Raw genomic sequence first — 22830 nt, forward strand, 5'->3', positions numbered from 1 at the left:
TCATTCTTGTTATGTTACTGTAATCATTATTTTTATAAATCCTTAGGCCTTTTCTGAAGGGCTCATTGTTCCCCACTGTGTTTTGCTTATTAATCATTTGTAGAGTGGCTCTATTTTCCCTCAGCATTAATTTTTTCACTATTCTGACTGTCTAAAGCAGGGCTGCCCAACCCTCGTCCTGGAGATCTTACGTCCTGTGTGGTTTCAGTCCAACCCTAATTTAACACACCTGATTCTACTAATTAGCTGCTCAACAAGACCTTAACTAGCTGAATCAGATACACTAAATTAGGGTTGGACTGAAAACCTACAGGACAGTAGATCTCCAGGAAGAGGGTTGGGCAGCCCTGGTCTAAAGAATCCATATGTTGTTCTGAAATATGAACACAAAAATACTGGACATTTTGAACTCTTATTATGTTGGTGATTTGACAAAATTTCAATCGTGGTTTTGAATTGGACTTGCATTTTTCTGGTCTCGGTCTTGACTCGGTCTCAATTTGCTCCGGTTCTGGTCTTGAATCGGTCTCGCTTTAGGTAGTCTTGAACATAACACTGGTAATATCACTGTTACCTAATGTCAAATTCCTTGCTCAAATCGGAACATAAAGTAGCCTAATATCCTCATAACATTGAATAAATGACATGTACAGTATGCATGTACCCAGGAAGAAAAGCACGTAGAGGGCATCTGGACTAATGACAATCCATATACTGTAGATGGGACTGAAGTGGAAGGGTCAAAGGAAATCACATTCATTTCCTCATGAAAACAGCCAACCATAGCACATCCTGATAAACATTGCTGTTGGTGCAACATTGCAGCTACACCCAATCAGCTGCAATTACTCTGAAAGAACACAATGTACACAGAAAGGCCAAATAACTGGGTGTTAAGTCTTTATTTGATTCATTCATATCTTCACATACAAAAACTTAAAAAATAGGTCATGTTTAAATAGGGAGATTCAACAGGGAAATGAACACAAATAAACTGGCACCAAACTAGTCATAGATTCAACTGACACACACAAAAAAAATAACTTTGAATACTGTGATAAAATCATTTAAAATAAATTATACCAGTGTGAGAGAAGTTCATTGTCTCCTTGCCTCATTTACAGGCCAAATATAATTTTACAAAGTTTGTTATTATAAAATAATACTTCTAAACCTATGAAAGCATAGTGCAATTAATCTCAGCAGCTAATTTACAGTACAATGACATTTGTACAGGCACGCACACACACTCACAGTTAAGAAGGTAAGAAAGAGCATCAGTGACATCTACAGATATACCAAAAATTAAGGATATACTGACAAGATAGTCTCTCCGCCCTAACAATGAAAGTCATTGTCCACAAAGCGGCACGGCGGGCTGCCTAGCTCCAACCTATCCTTTCTTTGGAATGGTGGATACATCTCATTATTGTAATCCTTTTTTGAATATTCGATGAGGTTGTTAACGTCAACCGCCTGTATTCAATGGAGAGAGATGCTACGCTACTAACCTCATACCATGAATATGCATAGCCTTCTCGAGACAACTTCAATATAAAGTGTTTGTTCTCAAAGTTGCCGGGATGTCACATGCCCTACTTATATCAGTACACTTGTAACAACTTAAGAATTACAAAACTTCTATTCAATCAAATAAACCCCATGTAGCAAATAAACCATATATTTTTTTGTTGAACAAATTCAACACTCTCATTGACCTCCATACAAAAACTCCTTGGTTGGTGGGCAAAACAATGAAAAAACGCCACCTGCTGGAGGGAGACAGATTTTCCGCTGAGTTGGGCCTCTATTCCCCTTCCTCTCTTGATCTACTAACAAGGTTGTATAGTAATGGTATGCTGCCCTCGACTGGTCAAAGTGAGTAGTACATTAAGTTTGTTCTACAAACTGCCTGTAATGTACTGTTGTTCTCAGTCAGAGGTGGTCCCGTGTGGCTCAGTTGGTAGAGCATGGTGTTTGCAACGCCAGGGTTGTGGGTTCAATTCACACGGGGGACCAGTATGGGAAAAAAATTTATGAAATGTATGCATTCACTACTGTAAGTCACTCTGGATAAGAGCGTCTGCTAAATGACTAAAATGTAAATGTTAGACCCTTCAACTGATAGTGAAAGAGACAGTGGGGAGGCAGTTTCTCACAGTCAACCATGCACTGTGAAACAACAGCGAAATGACAGCTAGCGTTTAACAACAGTAAGCATCTAACTCCCTCTCACAGTTTACACGCGTGAATGGCATTAGAATCTCTAGAGGGTTGTGAAATGGGTATTCAAGGACCTACCTAAACGCAAAATAATTTTTACCCTCTTGAATATGGGAGATACAAGAAGGATGTGGACATCAGAATGTAAAAAAATAAAGGATTATTGGGTGATTCTAGAAATGTAATATGTCATCTGTTATGTCCTACTTTTCCATGGTTCCAGGGCACAGATTCAACAGCCTTCTGCAGAGCGTTGATCTCATCATAGGGGCTAAGGATCAGGGAGGTGCCAGTGCCCACCACGACCTCACAGCCACCTTTACACAGTGTACATCCCCAATGCTAATTCTGCCAATGACACTCAACTATTTAGTTAGGGAAACAGAATGTAGAGGAGCAGTTGATTTTAAGAAGTTTGATCATGCACATAAAGTTGATCTCTCAAGTGGGTGTGGGATGGGGGGTAAAAACAGAAGCCTTTAGTCTTTATATCAAGGAAACTAGAGAGACAAATTGCACTTTGTGGGCCACAGATACTGAGGTCTCCATTGGGAAAGAGGTATTCTGACGTCAATGGAACAGAAGAAAGATCATATTGTGATATAGGGTAGAGCTAAAGTGATCAGCAAAGAAGATGTTTTAAAACTATATAATCTGTCAGTGACAAAAATGTGTTTCTCCTCCATTTCAAACATACTGTGTATGTATCCTGGCTGAGATAAATAGTTACACTTCCAGTCCATAATACATTGAATAGTCTCTTCCCTCCTTGACATATGCGCTGGACTTGGTTTCATTGTATTTCCGATGAATCACTGCAATACAACAATAAATGTCTCATCCGTTTTATATGGTGTTTTCTGAACAAACTAGCTAAGACATGAAGTTACAATTCTCATGTTTATTCCTATCTTAGAAAAAAGGTGCTAAGAAGAACTATATAGGGTTCTTTGGTTTGTCCCCATAGGGCAGGGGTGTCAAACTAATTCCATGAGTTTCACACATGCCATAGGGGAACCCATTTTGGTGGTATGTAGAACCCTTTGCAGAGGGTTCTACCGAGAATCCTCTGTTTTGGTTTCTTCATAGAACCCCCTGTAAATTATTCTATATAGAACCCTCTATGAAGGGTTCTGCCTAGAACCCCCTATAAATGGTTCCCCTGAGAACCTTTTATCTTTGAAGGGTTGTTCGTAGAACCCTCTATGAACTGTTCCACCAGCCTTATTAGCCTTTATAATTAGACTTTTTATGACAATACGTTTCAAATATCATAATACATATATTTGAGGGCCTAGTTATACCCTAACACAGTGATGTTAGGAAACTCCTGGTTTCCAGGCTACATCAGGCCTGCAAGTCACATTATGCTGGCTAACAAAGTGATGTGTAATTCCTATTAGAATCCAGCCAGTGAGGACATCCAACAATTGGAATTAATCACCCTCAACCTGCATTCAGAATGACTACCAGTGTAAGGAAGATTGAGTAAGGACACTACCTAAATCATCTAAACTGGAAAAAAACATCTCATTAACGGGTGCAATAAATCCAACTACTAACAAATTGGATTATTTTAGAAAAATGTATGTTATTTATCTTTGTGTGTAGAATAATATTAATCAACAAATGAATGTACATGCAATAAGAAAGATATTGAAACAAACAATTCTGAAAATCAACCAGCAATAGAGTATGCTGGGAAATATAATAATGATGAGCCTGGTTTTGAGTGTTTTACTTTACACAGAGTAAATATGACAAAAGCACACTCAACTCTGGTTATGAACACCAACAGTGTGGTTCTTTTACACCTCTGAGTGTCAAGTTAATTTAACTCCTGAATCAACACTATACATGTTACAGTGAAACATCAACAGCCGGTTAACTTATTCCCTTTTATTCTCCTACTCTCAGCTTAATAAAATAACAGAAAATAATAATAGAAAGACAGAAATCATGTCAAAAATAACCACTATGTCTACTATATATGTAAAATGATCAAGGGAATACCAGATGCATACACAAATATTCCCATATAGGTACAGTTTAAAACATTCTCAAACCTATGTTTTTACACATCAGATTACTCACTCCTGATGCTAAAGTTCAAACACTAATGCTCGGTCACTATTTAAAATAAAGAAAAAAAATACGATAAAAAAGCTTATTCAGATTCAGAAGGGTTCTATGTAAAACCCTTCTTACCTTCCAAATAATCTTTCTTGCATTCCAAAGATTCCATCATGACATTGCAGTGAACCCCTCCATGTGATACAGGCCATCGAGGCAGAGTATGTGAGGCCGTACCAAGTTAAGGATGGGGCTACGAGGGGCTCCGGCCAGGCAAAAGGCCTCATCCACAAGCAGTCCCCAGCCTCGTAGAGTCTTCAGGGCGCTGGCACACACATCCCTGGAGCTCCACACTGTCATCAGGCCGGTGCAGAGGGGGCTGCCCTCCAACCCAAACCTCCTCCTCATCTCTCCCATCAATACGGTAAACTCTTTCATGGAACCCTTGAGTACAAACAGCAATACTTTAGTGAAAGCGAGTAATTAATCCAACTCACATATAGTAAGTGCATTATCAATGGAAACCCATACAGTATTATATACTAGAGGTCGACCAATTAATCGGAATGGCCGATTAATCGTAATCGGTAATCAGTATTTTTGACCACCGATTTGCCGATTTTTGTAAAAAGTATTTTTAATATTTTTATTTTTTTTGTAACTTTTTTTATTATATATATATATTTTTAAATGTTATAATTTTTTATTTTTTTAAACCTTTATTTAACTAGGCAAGTCAGTTAAAGAACACATTCTTATTTTCAATGACGGCCTAGGAACGGTGGGTTAACTGCCTTGTTCAGGGGCAGAACGACAGATTTTTACCTTGTCAGCTTGGGGATGCAACCTTACGTTAACTAGCCCAACGCTCTAACCACCTGCTTTACGTTGCCAAGGTAAGTTGCTAGCTAGTATTAAACTTATCTTATAAAAAAACAATCAATCAATCATAAACACTAGTTAACTACACATGGTTGATGATATTACTAGTTTATCTAGCCTGTCCTGCTTTGCATATAATCGATGTGGTGCGCATTCGCTTAAAAGGACTGTCTTTGCTCCGACGTGTACCTAACCATAAACATCAATGTCTTTCTTAAAATCAATATACAAGTATATATTTTTAAACCTGCGTATTTAGTTAATATTGCCTGCTAACATGAATTTATTTTAACTAGGGAAAATGTGTCACTTCTCTTGCAAACAGAGTCAGGGTATATGCAGCAGTTTGGGCCGCCTGGCTTGTTGCGAACTGTGAAGACTATTTCTTCCTAACAAAGACAGCCGACTTCGCCAAACGGGGATGATTTAACAAAAGCGCATTTGCGAAAAAAAGCACAATCGTTGCACGACTGTACCTAAACATAAACATCAATGCCTTTCTTAAAATCAGTACACAGAAGTATATATTTTTAAACCTGCATATTTAGCTAAAAGAAATCCAGGTTAGCAGGCAATATTAACCAGGTGAAATTGTGTCAGTTCTCTTGCGTTCGTTGCACGCAAAATCAGGGTATAGAGAATCTGGCTCGTTGCGAACTAATTTGCCAGAATTTTACGGAACTATGAAATAACATTGTAGGTTGTGCAATGTAACAGGAATATATACTGCAACTCGCTGTTGGCTGGGCTCCCTGCCTGTGCCATTAAACCCCTACAACTCATCCAGAACGCCGCAGCCCGTCTGGTGTTCAACCTTCCCAAGTTCTCTCACGTCACCCCGCTCCTCCGCTCTCTCCACTGGCTTCCAGTTGAAGCTCGCATCCGCTACAAGACCATGGTGATTGCCTACGGAGCTGTGAAGGGAACGGCACCTCCATACCTTCAGGCTCTGATCAGGCCCTACACCCAAACAAGGGCACTGCGTTCATCCACCACTGGCCTGCTGGCCCCCCTACCTCTGAGGAAGCACAGTTCCCGCTCAGCCCAGTCAAAACTGTTCGCTGCTCTGGCACCCCAATGGTGGAACAAGCTCCCTCACGACGCCAGGACAGCGGAGTCAATCACCACCTTCCGGAGACACCTGAAACCCCACCTCTTTAAGGAATACCTAGGATAGGATAAAGTAATCCTTCTAACCCCCCCCTAAAAGATTTAGATGCACTATTGTAAAGTGGTTGTTCCACTGGATATCATAAGGTGAATGCACCATTTTGTAAGTCGCTCTGGATAAGAGCGTCTGCTAAATGACTTAAATGTAAATGTAAAATGTAAATTTAGACTTATGGATGCCACCTGTTAGATAAAATACGGAACGGTTCCGTATGTCACTGAAAGAATAATGTTTTCGAGATGATAGGTCATTAATATGGTCAAATCCGGAAACTAAGGTTTATTATATTATAGTTAAGTCTATGATTTGATATTTGATAGAGCAGTCTGACTGAGCGGTGGTAGGCAGCAGCAGGCTCGTAATAGTCAAAGATATATGGTTTAGAGAGAAATAATGCATCATAATTCCTGTAATAACTTGCGGCTGAACTTGAAAGGGGTTCCTTCGTTATTTTACCGTTCATGTCTTCCATAGAGAATGTCTTGATCTACTTCAAATAAGGTCTGTGTTTTGTGCTTAAACCGCCTCGGCGTTTTGATACCCGTGTAAATCTCACTAGGTAACGTTTGTCAACATATTTTCATAAATCCACTCTACAAAAAAAATTATCTTCGCTTATATTGATCAGAGTTATATCCTATGGATATCTACACAGTTAGAAAATTGGCAAGGTGGTGTAAGCCTAAACCAAACACAGACCTTATTTTAAGTTTATCTAAAAATATCCTATGGAATAAATGAAGGAACCGCTTTTCAGATTTTGCTCGAAGGTGTCATGGGAATTATGACTCGCACTTTGGTAGTCAATTCTTACCATGCCCATTATTAAAATAGGATTTCCTGCATATAGAAATTACAGTTTTTGTTTTCAGCATTCATCACAGGTAACTTAAACTCTATTTTTATTATTCAAACAGTTGAGAGTATTTGTCTCCTAAGCAGACTCTTCAGTATCGTTGTCACTTCAGAGCTGTGTGTGTGTGTGTGTGTGTGTATGTATATATATATATATATATATATATATATATATATATATATATATATATATATATATAAAAAAATCATAATAATAGTCAGCCGATTAATCGGCAGCGGCTTTTTTTGGCCCTCCAATAATCGGTCGGCGGCGAAAAATCATAATCGGTCGACCTCTTATTTACACTGCTAAAAATAAAAGTGCTTTGCAGTTCTATATAGAACCTTTTTGAAGGCCATATGAAGTGAACCTTTTTGAAGGCCATATGAAGTAAGCCTTTGAACCCGTTATGGTTCTATATAGTCATGTCTTCTAGAAGGGTAGGACAGGTATGTTGTTATACCACAACTACTGTACCTTTGCAGTTTTAAAGCCCTGCAGCTGGGTCTCGGTGAAGCCCTGTTCTCTTAGGCCAGGCAGCATCTCCTCTGAGGATCCAATCACGTCTCCTGAGAACACCACTTTGAGCTGATCCTCTGTCTGATGTGGGTCTGTCTGACGGTACAGTTGGGCTGCTGGAACACCTGACACAATGGCCAAAGAAACAGGGGAATGTAACAGTTGGGTTGAGAGACAGATTATGTGTGTGTGTGTGTGTGTGTGTGTGTGTGTGTGTGTGTGTGAGAGTGAGGGCGGTATTTAATTAAAACCTTTACGATAACAAATGTTCACCAAATTAAGGTTTGTTTCTGAGTTAATGTAAGACTTCGAAAAACCATACCTTTTTGTAAGGCCTTGCACACATCATTAGTATCCATTGATAGGAACAGTTTCACGTTGTTTGATTGCAGGCTCTCAATGGAATCCTCCTTGTTGCAGAAGCAAAATCTGCCAATATCAAGACCTTTTGGCAAATACAAGAAATACAAAACACAAAATAGTGATTCATCTTACATACAGTATCTTGCTGTGTACTCTCCAATACCCCAATTGTAGGCCTAATTCGGAGTGTATGCCATACCATAATGTTTTGCACTGGCAATGATCCGTGAGTGTTTTTCTTCGCTGTCATTGGACAGCAGAATCACATCAAACAGCAATGTCTCATCAGAGTTCATGGTCAGCAGTCTTTCATTCACTACCTGGATGGCCTGATGAGGATGAAAGCATGCAAAACCATAACCGTAAGGCCAACTATATTTCTGTAAATACTAATTCCATTTCTATGTGCATAACACTTTTAAATGTCACTTCGTAATACTGCTACCTGTGCAGACATTATGGGTGCTTAAAACAACGATTATTCACCTTCATGAAAGAAAAAGCATCTCCCTTTCTCAAAGGTTCTGTTGCTCCATGGACTTGCTCAACTTCTGGGTCAAAAATTGCATCTGATGACACTGCAACAACCACAGCCTGAGCTGCGTCTCTCTAGAGACAGACATAAACATTCAACGGCAGTGCTCAAACATAGACGTATATAAGTCGTTTTTCTGTTGACTATTATGAAAATACAGTTCTGCCGCAGGATATGTGACATGACGTTGTCTCACCTGCTTGACATCCGGGTTGCGCACCATTAAATCCATCCTGCTTGATAAAGCAGTTTGAAAGATAATAGTTTGAAAAATAATAACGCAAGCAATCTCCAAACTCTAAAGTTTCTTAACCATGAAAACGAAAGTACAAAGCCAATTTACTTTCAGGAATACTTTAGAAGGCATTTGTTCTTGCAAAATGGTCTATTTGAATAGGCTATAATGACAAACTTCAACATATGTTGAACAGATTATGCAGAATAAAGAACCATTTGAAACTAGTAGCCTTCCTGTGAGCGAGTTCCTAAACGAGTGCCGTAAAATTGCCCTCCCTTTCTACAGTGTTTTTCGTAAAAAAACTCTCAGATACTTATCCAATACTGCCACCCGCTGTACAGGAGTAGTAGGACTAGCAGAACTCCACAGAACTTCGCAAATTATGAGATGATGTTATTTATTTGTCATGGCAACCATATTTATAAATTGCATATTTATGAAACCAAGAGGACTTCAAAACTTGCAGTATAAATACAAAGTAGTCAGATGAGTCCATCAATAGAGCACGTTTGTAATTTGAATACAAGAGAGTAATGAGATAAATATAAATAGTTAATGAGATGATAGGAGAGGTGACTCTTCACTCATGGAGGGACGGTTGTCACTTTGCACAGTGGTGTAACAGAACCATTTTTTATGCTACTTCATATGTAAATGAAAATGCTTCTGTTTACTCTTGCTTTTCCTCCAAGATGTTATTTGATACTCTACTGTAGAAGGCGTATACCCCATGTGTATAAAACATTTCCAGACTACTGTACTATCTCCTAGCCAATCGAATGTCTCTCCTCTTCTAATCCTGATGGAGCCAAGCATTCCAATGTTGTACGTGTTCCCTGACACACAAGCACACGCATGCGCGCACTGTATGGTGTCACTGTGTGTACATGAGTTGTTGTAGTCACTGCCTCTGTTAAATGTGTTAGGGTATAAATCAAAGTTTCCTACAGTGGAGGCTGGTGGGAGGAGCTATAGGAGGACCGGCTCATTGTAATGGCTGGAATAGAATAAATGGAACGGAATCGAACACGGGTTTTGATATGTTTGACGTGTTTGATACCGTTCCGTTGATTCCATTCCAGTCATTACAATGAGCCCGTCCTCCTATAGCTCATCCCATCAGCCTCCACTGGCTTCCTACCATACCTATCTACAAGTTGTAACGAAATAAAGGGAAGCGATTACAGTTACATTTACGTCATTTAGCAGACGCTCTTATCCAGAACGACTTACAAATTGGTGCATTCACCTTATGATATCCAGTGGAACAACCACTTTACAATAGTACATCTATATCTATTTTTTATTTTTATTTATTTATTTATTTTTGATTGGGATCAGCACACATCATTGGTTTGTTCTGTAAACAAACTTATATGTTATCATTGCACAAAAAGGTAAGTCAAGCAATATACCAGTGCAATATTTACACATTTAAAAGAAACCCACTCAAGCCTCTCCAAAATGTGCTTATCACGTGACTGTCTAAAATACATGTTTTTTTTAGAGTAATATAGTCAAAACCATGGGTGGTTCATTCTGGAAATGTCTTTGTTGTGTTACTTATTAGGTATACTGACACATGCATCAACTCTGTCAATAGATAACCTAAATGTGTGTTTGTAAAGTGTAAACTCTGTATGGCTGAAGATTGAGTACTTGAACACTACAGAAAGATGTGTGTAAACCAGAATACACCGCTTATTGTGTTGTTTTATACTAGTAATACGCACCTGTAACATAGGTTACTCAAAAATTGTATTCTAAATGATACTGTAGTTGGAACAATATTAAAGGCTACAGCCTAACTAAGTTGGCCTTTATCTACTTAGCAATGAACTATGCAAAATGCATAATGGTATAATATTTATCTTCCCCATGCGATCACGTCTTCTTCTCACTGATCAACACTTCATACAGAACGCTTATGGGCTGATCCAGCCACTTTCAGACTTTCAGGGCAAAGTGACTTCCTTCCCCTCATTTGTTGTTATCCTGTAACTCCCTTTTGCTGGAGAACTGCATGGATGAAGGATAGAGTAATACAGTCTTCAAGTAGGCTACAGTAATAAGGATACAAACTACACTGGTACTGAAACAGTGAGTGTTAACTCTGTGCTTACATATTCGTTTTCCTATATTGTAAAACTTGATTCTGTCAGAATATAGGTATCTATTGATTAGGTTTTTTTGAACTATTGTATGGTTGTTGGTTGTGTTCATGGGAACAACGACTCAAGCTCTTGTGAGACAAACTCTTGTGGTACTTTCTTTCAACTTTTGTTCTAACGCTCAAATTATGTGAACTGTATTTACTACACAGCAAATTCTCCAGGGTTAAATAAACACTGAGAGTATTACATTTAACACTGTTCCAGTGTCTATATGGGTCCACACTTTTCAGTGTTAAATTAACACACTGCTTAGTTTAAAGCCTTATTTGCATATTTCCCAAAGTGCTTTTCAATGAATTGTAGAGTTACCACCCGTGACTGTATTGCTACTGACAGAGACATGGTTGCTGCATTCATTCATTTTCAGTTGTGTGGACTTCACCAAGTGAGATCCTAAGTGAATATGAAGTTATCATTAAAATGTAATTATTTAAAACAATCTAATATGTATTTCATAAGGCCTTATTTTGAGGGCCTAGTTTTAACTTAATACAGTGGCCTCAAACTCATGGTTTACAGTCCACATCAGGTCAGCAAGTCACATTATGCTGGCCAGTGTGGGGATATCCAACATTTTGAAAATTTATTCACCCACAACCTGCATTCAGAATGATTGCCAGGGTCAGGAAGACTAAGATATGAGACTACCTAAAGCATCTAAACTGGAACAACCATTTTAGTAATGGTGCAATAAATTAAGTAACACATTGGATTATTATTAATCAATCTATGTCCCTGCAAAAACATAGATATTGAAACAAACAATTCGAAAAATCAACCTACAAAAGAGCATTCTGGGATATATGATACTGATGGGTGTGGTTTTGGTTCAACACTGGTTGTTAACACCAATGAATGTTAATTTAACACTTACATAGTTAATTTAACTCCTGAATCAACTCTAGAAATGTTACACTGAAAAATCAACACTAGGTAATACTGGCCAATTTGCTGTGTACATGTAAAGAAAAGTAATCCCCTGTGCTATGGCCATTTTGTCTCAAATTATCAGGGTGTGCAGCACACCCTCTTTTAATGGGCTACTGCCTGTGTGGAGCTGTCAGCACTCAACTCTGCAGTTGTTTAACAATGGTTATGGCTAAGTATCCGCTCTCTGTCATGGCAACCAAGTTTTTGCAAGCAGAGGCACAATGTTTTTAAAGAATGGATGTTAAGAAAGAATGGGTGGGGGGTATAACATGAGTTTGAAAATAGTTTCAACATCAAAGCTATGAAAATGATTAGTGCTTTATTTAACCAGAAGAGGCTGCTGTGGAGCAACAGTACAGTAACTGTGTTAAAGGAGCAGTTGCTGTCAGCAGACACAGTAACAACCTGAGCTATGAATTACCCAAATTGCTTTTCCTCATTGCCTGTTTTTGCTGTTTCCTCTTGATTCTGGGTCTCAGCTATTCACACTATACATACACCATGTTTCCTAAAACCCCATTAGCAAACGGCAAAATAACCCCTACCACTACTTAATAACAAAACTACTGCCAGCCCCACTAACGCCAGCCCCACTAACGCCCACTAACGGCGTTTATAGACCAGCTGCTGCACAAGATTCACTAAGTAACCACCTAACTGCCGCACCTCTTCCACCACACCTCTCCCTCATCTATCTTTCCACCCCCTCTCTTCTTCTGACCCCCCCCCCCACCCCCCCCACCCCACACACACACACACACTCTCATGAGTGGGCACCCCTACACTGCCCCCCATCTGTCCCACTTTCAACAGACATAGACGAGTAGAGCTGCCTGCCTGCCTGGGCACCTGTTTCTATGTGACATATCTAATTCCAAATTCCACTCCAAGCGCACATTTCTTAGCTCTCAATTTTCACTTGTTATATATGTTCATATCTCCTGCTGGCTGCGCTCTTTGCTGCATGATTCAGATGTGTGAGATTACTTGACTACACTGACTCTCAGGACTCGGCAGCTAGGGGCTGCTGCTGTCAAATAAATGCAAGGCAAATGTTTTCAAATAGCTCTCCATTTCAGCTTGTTACAAGTTTATTTCTCCTTAATCTTGCTGGCTGTGCTCTTGCCTCATGCTTCAGAAGTGTGTCATAATGAGACAAACTGCTGTCTTTTTCTATCTCACGCAGTGCCAAGATGGGCCATTTACACCATCTTTGCCGTCATCATCTTGCTGTTTTTGGTGTGTATTATTTGGGTCTTTGTGAAATACTGCTGCAAGAGCAAGAAAAAGAGAAAGAACAAGCCGGACCATCAGATCAATCTACAAGGGGTGACTGGTTCCACGACTACATCGCTAGTAAGTAAAGGTGGTAGTACTAGCTTGGTCTTCGTGGGATAACTCAGAGCGTCTGCTCCATTCTATCCATTTCTTGTTGCTTGGATTGGTCGCCGTTGTGGAGGAGTGAAGTAGAGGTGTAGCCTTAGCTCCTTATGTACAGTACCAGTCAAATGTTTGGACACACCTACTCATTCAAGGGTTTCTCTTAATTTATTTTCACTATTTTCTACATTGTAGAATAATAGTGAAGACATCAAAACTATGAAATAACACACATGGAATCATGTTCTATCCAAAAAAGAGTTAAACAAATAAAAAAATATTTTAGATTTTAGATTCTTCAAAGTATCCACCCTTTGTCTTGATGACAGCTTTGCACACTCTTGGCATTCTCTCAAACAGCTTCATGAGGAATGCTTTTTCAACAGCCTTGAAGGAGTTCCCACATATGCTGAACACTTGTTAGTTGCTTTTCCTTCAATCTGCGGTCCAACTCATCCTAAAGCAATTGTGTTGAGGTTGGGTGATTGTGGAGACCAGGTCATCTAATGCTACACCATCACTCTCCTTCTTGGTCAAATAGCCCTTACACAGCCTGGAGGTGTGTTTTAGGTCATTGTCCTGTTGAAAACAAACAATAGTCCCACTAAGCGCAAACCAGATGGAATGGAGTATCGCTGCAGAATGCTGTGGTAGCCATGCTAGTTAAGTGTGCCTTAAATTCTAATTAAATCACAGACAGTGTCAGCAGCAAAGCACCACCACACCATCACACCTCCTCCTCCATGCATGGTGGGAACCACACTTGCGGACATCATCCAAAAATCTCCAATTTATATTTATCAGACCAAAGGACAGATTACCATCGCTCTAATGTCCATTGGTCGTGTTTATTGGCCCAAGCAAGTCTCTTCTTCTTATTGGTGTCCTTTATTAGTTGTTTCTTTGCAGCAATTCCTGTGGCGGTCCTCATGAGAGCCAGTTTCATCGTAGCGCTTGACGGTCTTTGCGACTGACTTTCATGTCTTAAAGTAATGATAGACAGTCATTTCTCTTTGCTTATTTGAGCTGTTCTTGCCATAATATGGACTTGGTATTTTACCAAATAGGGCTATCTTCTTTATACCACCCCTACCTTGTCACAACACAACTGATTGGCTCAAGTGCATTAAGAAGGAAAGAAATTCCACAAATTCCCTTTAAAAAGGCACACCTGTTAATTGAAATGCATTCCAGGTGACTACCTCATGAAGCTGGTTCAGAGAATGCCAAGAGTGTGCTAAGCTGTCATCAAGGCAAAGGGTGGCTACTTTGAAGAATCTCAAATATAAAATATATTTAGATTTGTTTAAGTCTTACTACATGATTTTGCTTACTACATTATTCCCTATATGTTATTTCATAGTTTTGATGTCTTCACTTTTATTCTACGATGTAGGAAACAGGACAAATAAAGAAAATCCCTTGAATGCGTAGGTGTATCCAAACTTTTGACTGTATGTTAGGATGGGCCACTGCTTGAGGGATTGATTGTGTAGCCAATGAATGTGATTGGCTGGTTCACGCTATGACAGTGTTCTTGATGGGCAGGTCCAACCTGGCTCAGATGATGCAAACTACGGCTCAGCTAAAAACCGTGGAAGACTACTCTACTCTTTGGAATACAAGGCACAAGAGGTTAGTTCGTTTTTTGAACTTGTAACTTTATCAAAACCCTGTAGCCACCACAAGCCAACATCTCATTCCAAAATCATGGGCAATAATTTGGACTTGGTCCCCACTTTTCTGCTATTTTCTGCTATAACAGCCTTCGCTCTTCTGGGAAGGCTTTCCACTAGATGTTGGAACATTGCTGCGGGAACTTGCTTCCATTTAGCCACAAGCGCATTAGTGAGGTCCAGCCAACGCTTGGCATTGCGCATCGTGATCTTAGGCTTGTGTGCGGCTTCTGGCCATGGAAACCCATTTCATGAAGCTCCTGATGAACAGTTCATGTGCTGAGTTGCTTCCAGAGGCAGTTTGGAAGTCGGTAGTGAGTGTTGCAACCGAGGACAGACAATCTTTATGCACTACGCACTTCAGCACTCAGCTGTCCCGTTCTATGAGCTTGTGTGGCCTACCACTTCAACGGCTAACCCTTTGTTGCTCCTAGAGGTTTCCACTTCACAATAACAGTATTTACAATTGACCAGGGCAGCCGTAGCAGGGCAGAAATTTGACGAACTGGCTTGTTGGAAAGTAGCCTCCTATGACGGTGCCACGTTGAAAGTCACTGAGCTCTACAATAAGGCCATTTTACTGCCAATGTTTGTCTATGGAGATTGCATGGCTTTGTGTTAGATTTTATACACCTGCCAGCAACAAGTGTGGCTGAAATAGCCAAATCCACTAATTTGAAGGGGTTTCCACATACGTTTTTATATACAGTATATTATATGAATTATTACACATTACAAGAGAGAAATGTCTGATTTTTCAAAATGTCACTTAAGTATACTTCAGTGTCTTTATTTTTATACCATACAACAGTTGGAATTACAGTGATCTTGCATGTGTGTGTGGCCCTTTATCTTCCCTACTGTCTTTGACTGTCCTGCCATCTCTCATCCCCTGCAGCTGACAGTGGGGATTAAACAGGCTGCAGCACTGCCAGCTATGGACCTGGGAGGCACCTCTGACCCCTATGTTAAAGTCTACATCACCCCCAACAAGTCAAAGACATTCGAGACTAAGGTCTACAGGAAAACCCTCAACCCTGTTTTCAATGAACACTTCACATTTGAGGTATTAGATTGATATTCCTATTGTATGTTTTATATGTTTGAGAGCTTTTTAGCCAGGCTATTGTTTCATATACAGTGTTAGTGAGTCTGTGTCTCTGCCCCACTCTTCAATCTCATCTGACTGTCTTGTGTCCAGATTGACAAAGCTGAGCTCAATGAGTCCACTGTAGTCATGAAGGTGTTCGACTTCGATAGGTTCTCCAAACATGACGTCATCGGGGAGCTGAGGCTGCAGCTCGGAACCAACGACTGGAATCATGTGATCGAGGAGTGGAAAAACCTTAGTGAACCCTCAAAGTCTGAGGTTAGGATGTGACTTGATTTTTGGACCGGTCATAATGCTGATACAAGAACAGGAAGCAAAATAATTGTAGTCTACCTCTTTAGTCTACCTCTACCTAATTTTCATTTAGATACTATTGGCCTACATACTGTACTTCCAACTGATTGTTCATGTCGTTTCTGGTTACCTTCTGCGATTACAGGATATAATTCTGGGGGAGATCTGCTTCTCATTGCGTTACGTCCCGACCACCAGCAAACTGACTGTTGTCATCCTGGAAGCCAAGAACCTAAAGAGTATGGATTTAGGGGGCTCATCAGGTAGGTCCAAGCCCTGGCTCTCCGAGAGGAAGACTGAATGGTTGTTATTGTGAAGAGGCTAGTTATGATTAGCCTGGAATCCAGACCGGTTTTGTGCTGAAATTCCACTCCTTGTACAAAGTGTCACATGCCAAACATATGACATGGAGTAACAAGGAGTGGACTGTTACAAAACAGGTCTGGATTCCAGGCTAAGTTATGAATATTACAAATAATACTACAGGATTATTGTGGCCAGTTTAGATTATTACAAATAATACCGGATGCTAAAACTACATTCTACTGTCATTCATGTACACTGTAGATCCCTATGTAAAAGTGCAGCTAGCTCTGGACAAGAAGAAGTGGAAGAGAAAGAAGACATCTGTTAAAAAGTCCACACAAAATCCCTACTTCAACGAATCTTTTACATTTGTGGTGTCATTTGAACAAATTCAAGTAAGTATGATCGTATCTCAGAATATGGCTAAGATGAGGCATTTTTGGCTCTCCAGACAGTTTCAAGCTCAGCTGCCTGCATGTTATGGAGCTCCAGAAAAGAAGCCATCCCTTTCACAATCCATTGTTATATTTTGTCTAAAGTAATTTAAATCATCAATCTGCGATTTGTATATCAATTTTTACTATTTTTAAAGAATGCACAGTACGAAGCTGTAAGTTATATTTAACGAAACTGTAATTTATACGGTAATTTATGGTATTATCAACAGTTAGATACTCAGAAACGTTTTACTGAAGCATACTGTAAATGATGGTGCATTGTGGGAAAATGCTGTAGGCAGGGAAATAATTGCTGTATTTAGAATGGAATTCCATTCCACCCCATAGAATACAGTACTGTACTGTACCTTTGGAGCAGCAAAAACCTTTTGACCACTAGTGGGTGCATGGTATTGTTGTTTCTGGCTCATTATTATATTTTGAGTTGTGCCTTGTAAGAAGCTAACCTTTTGCACCCATGAGTGAGAATGTTGTACCAATTCAACTCCTATGCGGTTATAGTGCCCCATCAATTTAAAATGTATAGGGGTCAGATTGGAGTGGCAGCAAGTCTTAAACCTTAAAGGGGGCTGAACTTCTTGTTTTAGCCTTGGTTTCAATTCTCCTCATTATGTAATTTGACTGAGTACAAGATTTGTGTCTTGGAGGAGTGCTTTGATATGTGTATCTCTGATGTGGGTATCTCATGAAGCGTTTGTTCTTTCACTCTGCAAAACAGTACACAGTTACAGTCACTCACATTTCTAGATAACTTGAAACAGTATAACCAGGTCTTGTCTTTGGAAGTAGCCTAGACTAGCTAGCAAGCTAGCCAACTTCTTTCGCCAAATAGCTTTAGCCGGCTGGTGTGCGACCTGTGGCAAAATTGGTTTGACTTTGGATTGTCTATCTGTGGGGATAGTTAGGGACCGTCAATGAACTACACAATGTAAATATGACATTTTCATGTTGCACATCTTTTAGTTGTCTCGTTAAATGCTTTCAATATTTGTATATGAATTTCAGCAGTTTATAATTGGTTTGTTGTTTTTAAGTCATTGAAATTTGGAGCATTTGACATTTTAAAATATTGTCCCCTGTACATTGTGCAATTGACTGATCGTCCCTAACACAGGAGGTTGGTAGTACCTTAATTGGGGAGGACGGGCTCATAGTAATGACTGGAATGGAGCCAATGGAATTGTATCGAACTCATCAAACACATGGTTTCCATGTGTTTGATACCATTCCATTCACTCCATTCCAGCCATTATTATGAGCAGTCCTCCCATCAACAGCCTCCTGTGGTCCTTAACTTGCCCATAGGGATATTGAATGTCAAACCAAATTGACCATGGGCATTCATGATCGGGTCCGGTGCAGCTGCGCTCCGAATTGATGATTACTTAGGTGCTGCCAGCTGTGGGCATGTGGGCATGATTGAAATAAATTAAACCCAAGGAAAACACCACTGAATAACGTAAGGTGACATTTAGTTTTTCCTGTCGTAACACATCGTGGTTTGACAGGTACCCTTCATTCCGTGAAGAAAAAGAAACGCACACCTATTAAGGCGAGGTGCTGGCTAGCGGAGTAGAAAACTTGAAAATAAGGGAGAGCCGCACACCCTAGGAGCTCAGATGCAAAAATGTAATGTCCAACATTTCGACAGCTTGATTTAATTGTAAACAAACACTGTATAGCATCAAAGCATGGTTAAACTATCATTTTGATATAATGGATGGTCAGTCCTTGCATCCATAGCTCTGTCTATACATTTGAGAGTGGTTATATTTTTTCAACCCCATTCCTCAGCTGTTTACCAAAACCAATATTGTTTGTACTGCAGATTGCCCCTTTAAACAAAAAGGTGATGGGACCTCCTCTGTAGTACAGTTTTCAGTGACTGTTGTCTGCTGTTGCTTCCTCCCTCCAGAGGCTTCAGCTGGTGATTTCCGTGTGGGACCATGACAAGTTTACCAGGAACGATGCTATTGGGAAGATCTTCCTGGGTTGTGATGCTACGGGGAACCAGCAGAGGCACTGGGCAGACATGCTGTCCAACCCCCGTAAGCCTGTGGCCCAGTGGCACAACCTGTTTTCCAGTGAACAAGTGGACTCCATCCTCGAACTCAAACACTCAGTCAGGATCCCCTTCATTAATAAGAACTTTTGAGAAAACTTAAGACTTGCTTGCCAGACTCATGGCACTCCAGCGACTGTGGGAAGAGGCTAGAAATAACCCACTTCCGTCCTCTACTTCATTTAGCTAATAGCAGCTTGGAGGCTCTAGCACTTTTAAACGCTGATAAAATATTCCAATATGGATTGAAATAGTTGCAATTTTTATAGACATTTTATGAAATACATACGTGATAGGTCCAGTTAACAATAGGAAAATAATCTAACTATTTTCTATGTAGCCCATTGTTTATTGGTTTTATACTCAAGTATAGTATAGTATAGCATTACAGTCAAACTTGAATGCTGCACAGACAGTATGACTAGCATACAAAACGACTCCATGGCCTGGGAGAGCATACTGTAGGCCCACCCACTTGGGAGCCAGGCACACACACTGGGAAGTCAGGCCCAGCCAATCAGATTGAGTTTTTCCCCACAAAAGGGCTTTAACAATTCATCAGCTGTCCGGGTGGCTGGTCTCAGATGATCCCGCAGGTAAAGAAGCCGAATGTGGAGGTCCTGGGCTTGCGCGTTACATGTGGTCTGCGGTTGTGAGGCCAGTTGAATGTACCGCCAAATTTTTGAAAACAACGTTGGAGGCGACTTATGGTAGAGCAATTTACATTCAATTCTCTGGCAACAGCTCTGGTGGACATTCCTGCAGTCAGCATGTCAATTACACACTCCGTCAAATGTTGTGGCATTGTGTTATGTGACAAAACTGCACATTTTAGAGTGGCTTTTATTGTCCCCAGCACAAGGTGCAGCTGTTTAATCAGCTTCTTGATATGCCACACTTGTCAGGTAGATGGATTATCTTGGCAAAGGAGAAATTATCACCAACAGGGATGTAAACAAATGTGTGCACAAAACTTGAGATAAATAAGCTTTTTGTGCATATGGAACATTTCTGGGATCTTTTATTTCAGCTCATGAAACAACGGACAAATACTTTAGATGTTGTGTTTATATTTTTGTTCAGTATATTTGTCTCAATTGTAGAACAAATGTCATAGTGTCTGCCTCAAGTTATTCAACAAACACTGCCCCTATATGGAAATAGTCTAATACTCTTAATTGATGGAAATATGCAATAAATCCATGTATGGCTTCTCATTTCCGCAAGCGTCTAATTGACTGTGTCTGATTGAATTTCAGGTGATAATATCATGTGGCTTACCATGGCTCAATTAACCTGAGTTCAGCAGCCTCCTGTCTCCCAAGTGACACAGAGTTGGGACAGTGGGAAATCAAGGAGCCACAGTAGTGTCAGCCTGTAGGACCTTATGATACCTCATTAACAGGGATGAAAACAGATCAAGGGCTTGGAGTCTCAGCCAGAGATGGTTTATAATGTTTATAGAGGCTTTGTCTCAGTGTCATCAGCACCTACTGTACACAGGTTCCTTAAAACCTCCTAATAAGGAGCTGGTTTTACTGGGATATTGCTTACAGCTCTCGCAGGTGGTCAGGTGTAACACATTAAATGGTATGACAGAAGTAAATACATTTATTTTATCATTTGAGGGTATGTTGTCAGACATATGCTCAATACAATAATATTGCAACAAATATGAAAGCTTGGGTGTAACTCAGAAATGTTTTGACTTTAAATCATGGTACTTTGTTTGACCCGGATTGTAGTCATGCTAGATTTCTGACAGTTGAAGTCGAAGAAGAAGCTATGACTTTAAGAGGAAATATATAATATATATATAATAAGGATTTAAAGAAAATGTCCTCAATTCCAAACGTTTTTTATTGGAAATCAAATGGAGTTTCTCTCGTTTCCATTTCAAATGATTCATTACAAATCAAATAGATTTTTTTTCTGAATCCTCTGAATGATTCTGGTGAATTGTTGCTACTTCTTTGGAAAGAGATGAATGGATGACAAGTGTGTGTGAGTGCAGAACTGCAGATGTGTTCCCAGAACCTGAGTATCTAAGTGATCCAGCAGCAGAGCCAAAACCAAAGGTCATGCCTCACGCTGCTGTCTATTCAGTCAGCTCTGATCCTTTTTCTGATCCGCTCTGGCCCGTCCATGTTCACGGTCCTGTGACACATGGCCTCCCGCTGGGTGACCTGGCCTGTGGTAAGCCTCCCAAGGCTGGGCACAGTTACATCAAAGAACCATGAAACCTCTGTTTTCTGATCGTGACTACGGGCCTAATCAATAAACCATGGATGGCATACTCCCTGGTAAAGTATCAGATACATCACATGACACCAAGAGCCATTTGGCATGAGGCCAATGGACAGAAAACAAGCAGATTATCTGTCAATGGGGCTCCATCTAATTCATAATGTTGGTGTTAGCTGCCCAAGCCACGCTGCACACTCAAAGTCTTTGAAGTCTGTTTGTCGTCAATGTTTTCATAACAGGTGTTGAATAATAGGCAGGGGGAGATAGAAAGGCCTTGGGGGGGGGCAGGTGTCTTGACCACAGGCAGGCGGGGCCTTCCCTGGTCGTCTGACAAAGTTCTTATCGAAGCACGTCAGGCACCTGAAAATGAAGAGCTGAGGCGATAAAGGGGGCTCTTTGAAATGTAAATTGTGCCCACCCACCCTGTGGACGTTGTGTGTCTGTCTCCATGCATTCATAAGCGTCCAACATTGCACCAACACTTCACTTCATTGTTCTTTCTAACGCCAACCATGGTGATCTTCCTCTACAGGAGCTGGTGGCTGAGTTTATAAGATGTGTCACATCAAGCACAACCCGCATCCCCTGGTTCTTTTCCGGGCCTCCACTGGTCGGCTTCCCTGTGTAGACTAGCATCTTCCAAGCTTAGCTGCATTGTGCGTCACAGGCCACCCATATCTTGATGCCATACTTTTCTGGCTTGCTGGGCATATACTGCCGGAAAGGACAGCGACCTTTAGACAAAAGAGATTCCTATCTGTAATTAGTATCAGTGTCACAGAAAACAATCACATAAATCAATGATATTACAGCAATACATAATAAAATGAACAGTGAAAATCACTTATATTACAAATATGAAACTAAAAATGGACCTCTGACTGGAACCAGTTGCTCATTCACTGTTACTTCAGGCCCAGGGTTGTAGAGGTATGGCAGATGCTCCACCCACTTCTCCCAGACCTCTCTTATGGCCGCCAGTTTGTCTCTCACACGTCTTGCAGGTCTTGACTCACTGTTATCAAATCGTAGCATTCTTGAGAAAGTGTGAAAGACTTTCAGTGGCATCGTGGCACGGAAACCCGCCCTTCCACTCTCTGCATCCCAGAGACTACATGTAGCCTCGCCTCGGGACCTATACACACCCGCTAAGACTAGCAGCACTACATAGAGTACGTACGCAGGTCAATCTCATCCATCCTTTTCCAGTTGTCTCCATATTTACAGAAAACCTCAGAATTTGTCATTTGCAGGATGATTTTTTCGATGGCTGGTGTGATGAACATGTAGAATGTTGAGGCAATGTCCTGGGCATGGGCAACTGCATGTCTT

At 40.4% G+C, this 22830-nt stretch overlaps 2 protein-coding genes across 3 annotated transcripts; one reads left to right on the forward strand and one right to left on the reverse strand.

The window, feature by feature from the left end:
- Nucleotides 1-3945: 3945 nt before the first annotated feature.
- On the reverse strand, nucleotides 3946-9130 carry LOC106561018 (cytosolic 5'-nucleotidase 1A). The gene is made up of 6 exons (XM_014124566.3): nucleotides 8819-9130; nucleotides 8574-8696; nucleotides 8287-8416; nucleotides 8047-8169; nucleotides 7683-7849; nucleotides 3946-4740 (listed from the first exon to the last, which is right to left on the reverse strand). Exons 1-6 carry the CDS (start codon nucleotides 8852-8854, stop codon nucleotides 4468-4470), a joined length of 852 nt encoding a protein of 283 aa, XP_013980041.1. The 5' UTR covers nucleotides 8855-9130; the 3' UTR covers nucleotides 3946-4467.
- Nucleotides 9131-10873: 1743 nt separating this feature from the next.
- On the forward strand, nucleotides 10874-20472 carry LOC106561125 (synaptotagmin-1). 2 transcript variants are annotated; one of them, XM_045688115.2, is made up of 8 exons: nucleotides 10874-10960; nucleotides 13151-13320; nucleotides 14893-14979; nucleotides 15919-16086; nucleotides 16222-16389; nucleotides 16571-16688; nucleotides 16993-17126; nucleotides 19105-20472. In XM_045688115.2, coding segments are annotated over exons 1-8 (1086 nt in total). In that variant the 5' UTR covers nucleotides 10874-10959; the 3' UTR covers nucleotides 19345-20472. The 2 variants fall into 2 exon arrangements, with proteins under 2 accessions (XP_045544071.1, XP_013980243.2); XM_014124768.3 differs by lacking the exon at nucleotides 10874-10960 and having other exon boundaries at nucleotides 12977-13320.
- The last annotated feature ends 2358 nt before the right edge of the window (nucleotides 20473-22830 follow it).

Source organism: Salmo salar, chromosome 10, assembly GCF_965601325.2.
Source record: "Salmo salar chromosome 10, fSalSal1, whole genome shotgun sequence".
NCBI classification, from domain to species: Eukaryota; Metazoa; Chordata; class Actinopteri; order Salmoniformes; family Salmonidae; genus Salmo; species Salmo salar.

Excerpts from the sequence above, each read along its gene's own strand:
- LOC106561018 (XM_014124566.3), bottom strand. The coding sequence starts at position 8,854 with ATGGATTTAATGGTGCGCAACCCGGATGTCAAGCAG. Across the intron at positions 8,697-8,818 it reads GCAACCCGGATGTCAAGCAG|AGAGACGCAGCTCAGGCTGT; the intron begins GTGAGACAACGT and ends GTCTGTCTCTAG. Across the intron at positions 8,170-8,286 it reads TGCCAGTGCAAAACATTATG|GTCTTGATATTGGCAGATTT; the intron begins GTATGGCATACA and ends ATTTGCCAAAAG.
- LOC106561125 (XM_014124768.3), top strand. The coding sequence starts at position 13,006 with ATGCAAGGCAAATGTTTTCAAATAGCTCTCCATTTCAGCTTGTTACAA. Across the intron at positions 16,390-16,570 it reads GTGAACCCTCAAAGTCTGAG|GATATAATTCTGGGGGAGAT; the intron begins GTTAGGATGTGA and ends CTGCGATTACAG. Across the intron at positions 16,689-16,992 it reads GGATTTAGGGGGCTCATCAG|ATCCCTATGTAAAAGTGCAG; the intron begins GTAGGTCCAAGC and ends TGTACACTGTAG.